The following is a 12,489-nucleotide window of genomic DNA, read 5'->3' as shown; positions in this document are numbered from 1 at the left end:
GGATGTCTGGGTAAACACTCATTAACTGTAATGCTAAATGTTGTGTCCTAGAGTCCCAGCATGGGACTGAACAGATAACTTCTCTTATCAGTCACTGAGACAACGTGATTATCGCCTGCTTGGCAGCGGATTCTGCTGTGCTAACCTCGAGTCTCAGGATGAGTGTGAGTGATATGAATGAAGCTTCCTGGAGAGCACGGTTTGTAGGCACACACGTAAACACATACGCATATATAACAGGAGAGCTGCTAACCTGAGAGGGCTGAGAGACTGAGTTCCTGCTTCAGTGGAGGCAAAGCTGTCGTCTTGTGTCCCTGGGACCCTGACGGCTGCTCCGTGGTGACCGGCAGAGCCGGGAGGCTCCACCGGGGCTTTGGCTCCTTTCCTTCTTCCTGCAGGCTTCTACATGGAGCTACTTTACCCAGCCTGGGTCTGGAGACTGCGGAACCCATTGTCCTGCTCGCTGTCCCAGAGGCAAACCTACTAAGATGCTACTGGTGTAACTACGTTACAGCGGTGTGTAACACAGGTCCATCACGTTGGGCAGCATTCCCAGTCTACATCTCTCCAGAGGAATGTTGTCCCATCCCATAAAAGAACGCTTCACCTACAGGATCGGTTTATTCTTTGCCCCATTTGTTCCATCTGCTCCAGAGCTTCACCTCTCACCTGCTGGAGAACTTAACATTTGTCCTAAAGCAGCTCCGCCTGTTGCCAAAGTACAAACGAATGCGCTAAACACTTGACTGTCATTAAAGGAGCCTGCACATCGTCCCTGCTTTTACTTGACTTTTTCATTATAATGAGCTTTGTTTCTATGGCAACTCTCCCTACAGGTTAATTTGTAACTCGTAGGTTAACGCTTGAGAGAACCTCCACCTTCCTAATAGACGCACGTTCTTTGAAAGACGAGACCCCACAAATGTTTGGATGAGACCAGAAGGCAGAGTCATTTTAATCGTGTTGAAACTAAACCTGGGAAACAAAAGTTGAATTATGTGGCACATGTCAATATGTACAATATACTGTATGTAGTTGACTTTTTGTTTTTACAGTGTTATTGCAGCTGAATCAGTACTTTACATGCTGATCAACGTCCTATATCAGTGAAGCTTGGGCTGTGAATTAAGGCTATTATCGGCTTCTTCTGGATCATTTATTTTATGATGTTAAATGCCACAACAGCTAATTTAGTGAAATCTCAGCAAATGCTTCATTTCAGGCCTCGACTCACTGACTGCACCCTGGGAGCCGAAACCAACCGGGAGGATGTTTGTGAGTGTGTGACAAAAAGCCACACTGAATGATTCTACCTATCTACTATTTTACCAACCTGTTTCAAATCTAGTAAGACGCTGTCACAGTATTTACATGGGTTTTCAATCTTTTATTATTTTTTTTATAAAACCAAAAGGGCCTGTACATCACGCATAGTATAATAGTCATTCTTGTATATAATACTATCCTGTAAGACTTGAAATGAATACTCTGATGATACAGTTCTAAATAAATACCATAAATACATAAGATTGGGCCAAACTGGCCCCGCCCATATTTATATTCACAGAATATGGTTTGCAGAGCAGGTCAGGACAGGTCGGTCGGCTCCTGGCTTGGGTGCGTGCGAGGGACAGACTGGTCTGAGCGTGGCGACTATTTCAAGAAAGTAAATAACACTTTCTAACCAGTCAGTTAGCAAAATCTGTGAATGATGTCTTTCTCCCTCCTGTGGTGAAGAGATGCTTCTTCAGAGCGTCTGTCTTCCTGATGGAGAGCTAGTGTGGCCCGAGCATCCTGCCTCAGCGTCTGAGTGGAGGAACACGAGCAGAAAGGCCTGGAGACGAGCCACGAGCCGACTTCATGCTAAGGGAATGGAGACGGCGCCGTTGGCCCGACTGCGGCTCCGAGTGTGGACGCTGGACTCCGTGAGCTCCTCTCCGTGTTCCTCCGGCTTCTTGTCCGCGATGGTGGCGAGGAAGCGCAGCGTGACCGAGTCCCACTCCTCCGGCAGCAGCAGCAGCAAGAAGCCCAGGCAGATGATGCACGTGGCCGCCAGACGCACCACGCTGAAGATCACCTCGTGCTTCAAAACATCCACGGCTACGGGGGAAAAACAAGGACCAAGTCAGGGGTCCGGTGAGCAAGGCAGTAAACGCAGCTTCCAATTAGCAAACTTCATCCTCTGTCTGTCAGTGCAGGGCACGATGCCGTAACCCGCCGACCTTTGTACAGTCCATTGGCTAAAGAAAAGAACTCGTCTGCAGGCATTCAGTGTCGCCTTTGCAACCTGATCCTCCCTCAGTGAGCGAGGAGGCGCAGGAGGCACATTGATGATTGGGTTTCCAGGATAAGAGACCTGCTGCGTAATCTGTTTGCTCCACTGGCCCCAAGTGCTGACCTCTCAGTACTCAACCATGTCATGTGTGGACACTCATACTATCCATTATGATAAGTAATAAGTAAAGAAATATGCTCTTATTAGTAGTACTACTCAGCCTACCTGCATTTCCTGGCACACTGAGCAGTGTCCCTATAGAGATGAGAATGGGGTAGGTCAGCACCACGCCAACATGGACCAGGATGTTGAACACTAAAAGGTGTTGAAGAAAAGCAAGTTTCATATACTCCAGAAAAGGTTTATAGAAACTGGTGTAAGCATGGTCATGATCTTCCTCTCTCACCCAACCACAGCCCGGCCAGTCCACACAGGTAGCCCCAGGGCAGGGAGGACAGTGAGCCCCAGTGCTCCACCCTGGTGAAGTAGAGGATGAGGGGCACGCAGGAGATGAAGATCAGGTTAAAGAAGCCTATGGTGGAGAGGAAATGCGCCACCTCGCCAAGGTTGGCGCTTCCCAGGAACATCTTGAAAAGCACCTGCGTGATGAGGTTTACAGTGACTATACAGGTGATTCAGACCACACAAGCATGAGGCTGTTAAAGGTGAGGAAGCCTGACCTTGTAGAGAGCGGAAGTTGAGGCTGAACCCACAGCCAATGCCACGCCCACGAAGGAGTCGCCATGGAAACCGTCCGCATACGCCATCATGACAATGCCTGTGATGGCCATTATGGCTGCCACGATCTGTAGGCAGACATCCACAGGTTCAGTGGAACATTACACACGATAACTGCCTTTTCTATCAGAATGTGCTGTTTAAACACAGACCCGGACGCCCATGAACCGATCCTTCAGGACGATCCAGGACAGAAGAAAGACGAAGGCCTTGTGGCAGCAGTAGAGAGCGGAGACGTCAGTGGCGGTCAGTTTCTTCAAGGCCAGGAGGTACAGGTAGTTAGTCAGAGTCCACAGGATGGAGAAGGGCGCCGTCCTCTTAACAAACAGCTTCAGAGTCATCCCGTCCTCTCCAAAGAGCTTGCTGCATTCCCTGGAAGGGAGAGGAAGTTGTGTCATCCGGGCCTTTCCATCGGGACGTTGTTTTTGTTTGGCCCATAGTCTAGATACACTATCAGGAGGCTTTGAGGATGGAAATGTTGGCAGGTTGCTGAGTTGCCAGGTTCCTCAAGGACAGTTAGTAACAGTTAATTGTTTAGAGCAGCGGGACCTCTAGGGACCACTGGAGAAGCGGTTAGCTTCTCTTTGTATCTAATTAGGTAATTTAACAGGCTAAACAGAGAACAGCATATTTCCAAATGTCATTTTCCAGCCGACCGAGTTACCTGAATTTCTGTATGGGCGTCTGCTTCTCCCGTGTGGTGACCACGTGTCCAGAGTAGTAGATGGGGAAGAAGAGGATGTTCCAGTTGCTGCTGAACCAGGAGATGAAGAAGGGGCAGGAGAAGGACTGGTAGGTGAGCTTGACCACCTGAGTGGTGCCCACCCAGGAGGAGGAGACGCACAGCACCATCAGCAGGCCCCCCAGCACCTTGAGAAGCGCGTTGGTGCACGAGTGGTAGGACCGGCTCTCTCTGCTGGTCTCGCTGCCCGGCGTGTCGGTGTGCGACTCGGAGCCATCCTCTCCTTATGGACACAAGCAGAGGCAGAGTCAGTGAGAGGACGCGAGACACAGCCGCGTACGCCAGCTGTGTCCAGGTGTGCAGAGACCTGACGCAATGATGGGAAAAAGCGGCGTCGATCTGACGCCGGTGATGGATTGAGCGGCTCCTGGGCCTTAACTGGGCTGCACTGTCTGAGACTGGGGGTGTGAGCGTTTACAGACTACACTTCCGTTCTAACCTCTCAACGCCGTGATCAATTTACACCAGGGCAGGAATAAAGGATGGCATGTGCCGCTCGCTTGCTCGTTTGCTACCTTTGCAAAGCTCAGCACATGAAGCGCTACAGACACTCGTTCGCTGTCGGTGCAGGAGCTGGTACCAGAAGTGTCCACATCATGCTTTACTGAAAATCTGAAGTTTATAATGTCAGTTTACAACGAAGAAGGAAATGAATAGTTCTAAAAAAAACTTTCTTTGCAGTATTTGAAGTATTCTGATAATCGGACTAAAGTTTCCAGTTAATTAGAAAAACTTATTTCAAACTAATTGAGTTCCATTAAATCATATTTTGAAATGATTACTGGGTTATGTAACTCAACTACAGGTTTGATTCTTGTGAAAAGCTCAAGCGACTGCACTACGACAGATCTTGCACACTGTGACCATCATTTTAATACATTTTAATTCATCTTGGACTAGATCCCAGCTGGAAGCCAATCTTCAATATGTGCTGAAGGCTAAATGACACAGTTTTGTTTCTGCGTGGTCATCAAGGGATTTGGTCTAATTACATTCTGTCACAGCAAGCTCCTTAATCAACCTAGCTGCAAAACTGAGATCTGATAGTGGTGCAAGCAAGAAGCCGCATTTTACTCCCTGTTCAGCGGAGCAGGATGGTTTGTGTTTCACAGCACCGACAGAAGCCACAGCTTTTAAGGCGGGATAAGGTTCTTCTGCCACTACAGGCTGGTCTGGTGCCAAGACGCAGTAATGTAATAACTCCACTATTCCCCCGCCTCATAAAAGCAGCTCTCGCTGCTGAAAAAAAAAGCTGCAACGGACACAATAACACGGGCAAAGCAGCACATCGCTCGGCAGAACAAGCTCTATTTGAGGTTAACTTCAGTCAACAGGAGTGGAGTTGTTTGGAACACACCTCAAACAACAGATTAGTGGCACCGGCTGTCACAGATAATTTGTTGCATAATGACGAGCCTGGGGAAGGCTTTTCCTTTTTTTAAACAACGATGATTGGTTTTGTAGGTAACACTCACATTGCAAAGCGTTTTGTGTTTAAAATGCGATTACGCAAAAGTGCCGGCGAATGGAAAACGTTGCGTAACATCATCCACTAAAGCGCTTCACAGGAACGAGCAGCGGAGTCAGAACATCGGCTCAGAATATGAACTCTGTCACGCTCCCGTTCAACCATCAGATGTGACTCAGTGTATGAACGCGCAGGACGTCTCGACGCCGTTTGAGCCTCACACTTCAATGTGACGGAGCTCTGGAGCGACAGTGACGGACGGAGCCTTTAAGACGTCCTAAGTTCAGAGACTTTATGGAGGTTATGACTGACGTGATGCCGAGCAGCTCTTCATCACAGTGGATGAGGAGGCTTTAGCTGCGAGGAACGTCTGGAGACAGGTGAACGCAGACGATGAAGCCGATGATGTTCAGAGGTCACAGAGGGACAAGCAGGAAACTCAGATCACAACTTTGATCCTAGACAAAAACTTCCTACAAGTCGTGGAAAACAGTGTAACTCAGAAGCAAAAGCCGTTCAAGCTAATGCTGCCGTTCAAGCTAACGCGCGTAAGCACATTCAGGCCTCTGGAGTTTACCTTCAGAGACAGGGCAGGTCAGGACCTGAGAGCTGTACGAGCCGAGAGGAGCCACGCGGGCTGAGTGCTTCTTCATCCTCCGCTGGGGCCCAACACACTGTCCCTGTGTGTGTGTGTGTGTGTGTGTGTGTGTGTGTGTGTGTGTGTGTGTGTGTGTGTGTGCGCCTCAGCAGCTCCTCCTGCCAGCTCCGCTCATCCTCGGACTCCTCGCTCCCCCGCTTCGTCCTCCCACTCCTCCTCGGTCTCGTCCGACTCCTCGCTCGTCCTCCGCTCCCGCCCTGAGCCCCGGGCGCTCTCTCTCTCTCTCTCTCTCTCTCTCTCTCTCTCCCTCGCTCGTCCTCGGCCCGTCTGGGCTGCGGCGGCGGCGGCTCAGCGGCGGCGGCGGCTCGCTGGAAGTGCGCTGGAGTGGAGACTGTACTGTTGCACTGTCATGCCGTGATCCAGCGCCGCTACTGTCTCCAAGGGAGACTGAGCTTCAAGTGTGTGTGGCACGGCGCAATCACTCCCCTCATCTCTTTCCATCCTCCCCCTCCTCGTGCACTCTCCTGCTTTTCTCCTCCTCTTCTTCGCCTCCACAAATCAGCAGCTTTGTTTAGAAAGTAACCAAGCAGCCGGGCTGATTGTGCCGCGTCCGCTGCTGCCGTCCTCTCCCCTCCCCTCGCTGTCTACCTGACCGGGCTCCTCCCTCTACCTTCCACTGGTGCATCTCCTGCTCCTCACTGCTGCTGGAGCCTTCGATCATTAGCCGAGGTCTCTGCCGCTGCAACCTCTCCCACTCTCACAGGAGACATGAAGACTCCACGCTCCCATAGATAGAACATATTTATATCAGTATGGAGATGAGGGTCCTCCTCCCACACGATCCTCACACCACAACCACACACTAATAACAAACGGTCACACTGTAGCAGGAGATCAATGAATCCAAACTGCTGAAAGGCAGTAGTTGGTGAATATAAAAAGCAAATCAATCTTATTTTAACCTGCAACAACACATACAAGTGTATAAGTATGACACAGTAATGTGTGTGAACTGCTTTAAGCCGTCATACTGACTGTAAACACTCCGTCTAGTGCGATGATGCTTTCCTATCAATTATTCACATGTGCATGATGTCCTAGTCATAAGAAGGACTCCAGCACTTTACTGCTGCACGCTTGCAGTGAGCCGTCAGACTCTGAGTGAATGGGTCCGTTCGGACCATCAGCCTCTCGCGTGTGGTCTGGAGTTTCCATCTTACGGAAACCCCTCCGGCCTCTCGGCCTCGAGCTGCGGTTCCGTTTAATGGACCTGATCATTGCTCCAGCTTTCACATCAGCGACATATCAGTGTCTGGTGCATGCGGCCGTGCAGCGAGTGATGAAAGCTTAATACATCTACGCTCGCACCAGTGCTGTGACTTAAACAGAAGTAAACAGTGAGTGCGAAGGCGCTTCGTCAACAACCCCAAATTAGTGCAGGGTTCCTGCCATCATATCAGCATCGCCCGGAGACCCTCCCCTTCCCGCTTCTACTCGCCAGTGCTCATCAGCCAGAACCTGGCACGTCTACACAAAGACCGGCAGATCTGAGTATTTCTCAGCATCCTTCAGGCTGCGAGTGAGCAGGAAACTGCCCACTTTTATTACAAAGCCCCAAACAAGCCCAGTTACGCTCTGGCAGACCACTGCAATTTAATTATTGGGATGCAGGATTTAACATCGCTGTTGTTCCGCGTGATGTCGAGGCTTTAGGTGATGCTGAGGGAATGAGGCTCTGTGCATTAAGCATTGGCATTAGGGCGTGAGGATGGGAGCATTGATCCTCTGGGACAAGCGGGGTTAAAATTAAAAATAGCTCTGCTGAGTGGTGGTTCCAGCAGCTAGACGGGGAAGGGACAGAAAAACGATCCAGTCAGCAGAGCCCAGAACAGTAATCGCTATCAGATTAAGAGGAATACCTGGGGGACGGATGCTGAAGGAGGCCGCGGCTCAGTCGCTTTTTAATGCTGCTTTTGTTCACTAACTTATCTCAGCTAATCACATCTTCTTCATCTGGACCTCGTTTGACCTCAGGGTGATTGCTCTTCACTGCAGCAGAACACGAGGACTTCACGCGTTTCATTGGTTTTGCCCGGTAAAGCGGGTCCTGATTAACTGGAACCTGTGTTTACGTAACACAATGGCACTACTGCATTACAGATCAAAGCACAAAATACTACAACGTTCTCTCTCTTTACCTCCATAGCAACACTGCTGTGCTCGACCCATTCAGGCCCCTTTATCATTCAAATGAACAAATGCTCCTCAGTTTAAAGCACAAGGCTCTTTGTCCTCACTGTTACTCATCACATCTCACCGATGAGAGCGACCAGGACGACGCATCGTGCTGGTTCTGAGCAGAAGCTACAATGAAGTTCGTCTGGGTTTCTTATCTTCAGCTAAACGCGAAAGTCGTTGGAGGAGCGGAAAACGAGGACACCTGGTGGTGAATGTTGTGTACTGCACCACAGATGCATAGTCACGTGGGGACAGGTGCTTCAATAACAAACCATCCACTCAGCGGTTCACCAGGTTATTGTGATGCACATAGTTTTAGTGTGATGGGCTGCAAATGACTAAACACCAGTTTTACACATGTTATTAAACCAATTTTAATAGACCGCAGTCTATTATTAAAACTGGTCTTTAGGTTTTTAGATTTTCTCCAGTCAGAGTGACATAATTGGAAAGAACATGGGAGGATTTTCCTGTAGGCAGCCCACAGGGCAAACCACCTTCCACATAATAGGTGCAGTATTTATGCATGCGAGACGTCCTGCCACCGAGCTACATCTGGTACGACTGTTATGTAAATGTCAATGCAACCAGTCACACCCTCATCACACTGTGGCTAAAAAATGGACAAGTGCACAGCTTCCGCGGCTGCTTTATGCGATGGGAGAAACTCGATGGGCACATAACAGATACGATGCATTATTCTGTGGTGCAGTAGTGGTAGAAGGTCAACGTGAGTATTCTGGAAGTGAAACAGCTGCATTTAAATGTATTTTCTTGTGTGTGATTTTTCACAGCAAAGAACTGAGTTGTGCTCTAACATAATCTGTGTGTGACTGCTTGGAGGTAGCGATTAATAGCTGCAGGCTGAGAGCAGGTATTGGGCTGTGATCGTCATTGTCAGGACGTGGAAGGTCACTTTACAGTTGTTATTAGACGTTCTGGCCACATGGGGGCAGTGTTGGCCCGCAGGTAAGACCTTCACTGTGGCTGCATGATAGAAAGGCCATCACAAGTCACAGCATATTGCTCTCATGTATCATGCAACATCGCATTGAGATCACATGATGTTCCTCAAGGGCGGAATGTTCAACCACGAAGCTAATTCCTGTGGCCAAAGACAACACGTACGACGCCACGCCACCGCTTCAGCGGAGGCGCCGGCGACTGTGGAGGAATATTGCAGCCATTACTTGCGGGGGTTTCTGCTCATTTCCCAGGAGCATGTGAGACATAACAGCACTCCAGGAGTTGCTCAGGCAAAGCTCATATCCCATTCGGCGCTGAGCGGGTTATAAATAGCACTAAGTGAGCGGGCATGGGAACGGGATGGTCCAAAATAAGTAAGTGCATGCACACACTGTGCAGGACGCCTGAGTAACAAAGTCAGGATCCAGCCGCTGTTGCCTTAGCAACCAATAATTACACAGTTGCCCACCAGGACACGGGTTCAGAACCATGTCTGGTGTGTTTGTGTACCTCTCAGAACTTTGTCTGTGGACGTGTTAAGTGGCTGCTGCTCCTGCTCTCTGTCTGACTGCGATGCCAGCGGTGAACAAGTGGCGGCGCTGCCACCACGAAGCCTGTCACCTCCCGTCTACGCAGCAGCCGTCGCCATCGCTGCAGAGACGCACTTTCCTGAAGTATGCAAAACAGGAGGCGCAGCAGGCGGCAGTCACGGCTTAAGAGATGCTGAGAGAGCATGAACTCCAACACCATCGTCCACCGGCTGCTAAATCCCATTTATTCGAATTTTCCATTACAGGTTTTTCCCCCAGGTTTATATTTGTGTAGTTGCACAGATCCACAAATATTCTATCATAACTGTTAAACCCTGTCACTAAATGTAGTTTAAAATGCCCCCCAGAGGCATCTCCTAATTCAACACAGATGGCAAATGGCAATAATCAGCAACTGGCAAAAGGACCTTCCTAAATATCCCATCAGGCCGTCGCTGGCAGCAGGACGGCTCCACTGGAAAACCACGACCAGGAAGCAGGGTGCAAACGGCGCAAAGTCATCACAGTGGAAGTGAATGGCGACTGCGCGGAGACGAGCCGTTCAGAGGCACCGGCCACAGCCGGTCTGATAGCTGTGCAGGCAGCTCCGCCCGGAGGAAGACCTTCTGCTGTCTCTGCAGGCGCCAGCGTCGCTCACAGCATATTTCATTAGAGGAATGCTTAGTTTTAAATCACACATTTATTGTTTGCATCGAATGGAGCCGCATCACTGACTGCAGCCAACCTTGCACTTTCCTTTACTATACTGTACAGGGCTCTATGTCGGAATAAGGTTCAATATAATATAATCTCTGTTAACTAGCCTAGAAATAATTCATTTTGAATAGAAATTAATTTGTTTTTCTTAGTTAATGCTTTTCTTTATGCATTAACCTGTGCACAAATGCTAAATGAATTCACCCTATGTTTGTATGTTTAAGTGCATCATTCCATCTAACTACAGCTAACTTGGTCTAATTTCCACTTTCAGGATGTGAATTCCTGCTCCGGTTGCTCAGTGCTTCTGTTTCTGATTAAAGCTGTCGTCTCCGTTTCCAGTTTAGAGTTTCGGGCGTCCTCTGCCTAATCAGATCCCTTCTTTCCCGTAGATTAATCTGGGCGAGTGGGTATGTTCTCAAATAAAAGTGCGTGATTGCATTCACGGTTAATCTACCACAACTGACACCCTTGATAAACAGGAGCCAGTTAATGGGCGACAGGCTCATTTCCTGCTCGTGCTCAGAGATGCTCCGAGCGGGTCCCAGAGGACCTCAGCTGGAGCTGCTCGTGACTGAAGGGGGCGCCTCCGTGGACATTTAAAACAGCTTCATCAGAGTAACGCATCACGTCACAGAGCCACACTGAGTGTGAGGATATAATAGAGCGGCCTCCTCTTCTTCTCCTTCAGTACGTGAAGCCTGCGTGACCTGTCCAGTGTATCGACATCCACATCACAGATGGATGATTGCGTTTAAATAATTCATCCCCAGTGAACAATGAAGCGAAGCGCCGAGTCCAGGAACCCTGCACTGGAGGCGCGAGGCTGCTTCCACACGCTGATTTATTAGCAGACAAACCTACGCGCTGGCCGCGTGAGGTGTTATAGTGCCATTACTGCTCGAGATCATGCCCGGGCAAAGTGCATCCTCAGCTCCCTCCTCCGACACCCGCCACTGTGTGCGTGTCAGCACAATCCCCCGGCATTGCTCCACCAATCAAAACAAGCTCGACAAATGGAAGCTACAGAGGCCCCACGCGCTGGAGCGGCGCCGTACGTCAGGGTGTCAGGAGGCGCCGAGACCCACACACCCCAGTGTCACGCTGCAAACGGATGGCTTTAATGCAGCAGCTCCAGGACGCGTGCAAGTGGGCGCTGCTGGACTCAGAAGTGGGAGATGCTGTTCAAACCATCCACTTCCACAGTGTGTGTGTGTGTGTGTGTGTGTGTGTGTGTGTGTGTGTGTGTGTGTGTGTGTGTGTGTGTGTGTGTGTGTGTGTGTGTGTGTGTGCTGCTCGTGGCACTGACTGACATTGTGCTGCTCCATAACAGATACAGTTAAAACCCCGTTACTGCAAAAGCCCAATTACGCAGAGAACTACTGTAAGTGATGAGAGAATTAGACTGAAGCTTTTTTTCTATCAGGATCTCACAAACTTGCTCTTTCCAGCCTGATCTGTCGCATCCGTTCTCACTCACTTCTGTGACTGGAGTATCCCGGGTTGTAGCCGTAGAAGCCGGTGATCCTCAGGATCCGGTCCTCTATGTCGTGCACGCCGTTGGCTGTGACTTTGGGGCTGCCGCCGGTCGGCGTCGCTTTGCCCGGTAGGTGCGTGCTCCTCGGCGGCTCCAGGCGGATGCACGGCTGCTCGCCGCTCTCCGGGACGCTGTCGGCGGTCGTCATCGCGGATGCTCGGCGGGCAGAGATCGGACGGGGGGGAGCCCTGGTCACCTGCAGCCACAGTTAGCGCGCGGGGGGAGGAGGACGCGTCCAACGCCGCTTCCACATTCCTCCAGTGATGCTCCCGGACGCAGCGAGGTTAGCGCGCGCTCAACACCAGGGGGCGTGTCACTACTGTCACATGCTGCGTGTCTGACTCCAATTAAGCTGTGGAAAGATCGTTACTGCGTGGACTGGTTCGTATAGAGATGACACTGGTGGCACTTTAGCGCATCTCTGAACAGGTTACACGGTTAAGATGTACTTGGGGCTTTTATTTTGACACTTTTAGCCTCTGCCTGCCGTTTATTGGTTTATGACGGAGCACCTCAAGCCCCAGTTGCTCATTTTCCGTTTATTATTGTTTATAGAAACTAACGTGGCATAAGGTTGTGGATCTCAGCTTCTGACTGTCCTCATTCACAGTAAGTGTCCGTTTTGGCCCCTTCCACCGTCTTGTTTGCAGCTTACAGATTATGAAGCTGTTATTATTGCC

At 50.0% G+C, this 12,489-nt stretch overlaps 1 protein-coding gene across 2 annotated transcripts; it reads right to left on the bottom strand.

The window, feature by feature from the left end:
- Positions 1–832: 832 nt before the first annotated feature.
- Positions 833–12,170, bottom strand: slc35f4 (solute carrier family 35 member F4). Of its 2 annotated transcripts, none has more exons than XM_029138637.3 (7): positions 11,753–12,170; positions 3,678–3,978; positions 3,166–3,385; positions 2,956–3,081; positions 2,682–2,874; positions 2,501–2,590; positions 833–2,100 (listed from the first exon to the last, which is right to left on the bottom strand). In XM_029138637.3, exons 1-7 carry the CDS (start codon positions 11,955–11,957, stop codon positions 1,859–1,861), a joined length of 1,377 nt encoding a protein of 458 aa, XP_028994470.1. In that variant the 5' UTR covers positions 11,958–12,170; the 3' UTR covers positions 833–1,858. The 2 variants fall into 2 exon arrangements, with proteins under 2 accessions (XP_028994470.1, XP_028994471.1); XM_029138638.3 differs by lacking the exon at positions 11,753–12,170 and adding an exon at positions 5,801–6,333.
- Between the last annotated feature and the right edge of the window lie 319 nt (positions 12,171–12,489).

Source organism: Betta splendens, chromosome 22 (assembly GCF_900634795.4).
Source record: "Betta splendens chromosome 22, fBetSpl5.4, whole genome shotgun sequence".
NCBI lineage: Eukaryota > Metazoa > Chordata > Actinopteri > Anabantiformes > Osphronemidae > Betta > Betta splendens.
Note: the sequence above shows the minus strand (reverse complement) of the source record. Positions and strands in the feature narration are given on the sequence as shown.

Excerpts from the sequence above, each read along its gene's own strand:
- slc35f4 (XM_029138637.3), bottom strand. The coding sequence starts at position 11,957 with ATGACGACCGCCGACAGCGTCCCGGAGAGCGGCGAGCAGCCGTGCATC. Across the intron at positions 3,979-11,752 it reads GGGATACTCCAGTCACAGAA|GAGAGGATGGCTCCGAGTCG; the intron begins GTGAGTGAGAAC and ends TGTGTCCATAAG. Across the intron at positions 2,591-2,681 it reads ACTGGCCGGGCTGTGGTTGG|TGTTCAACATCCTGGTCCAT; the intron begins GTGAGAGAGGAA and ends AACACCTTTTAG.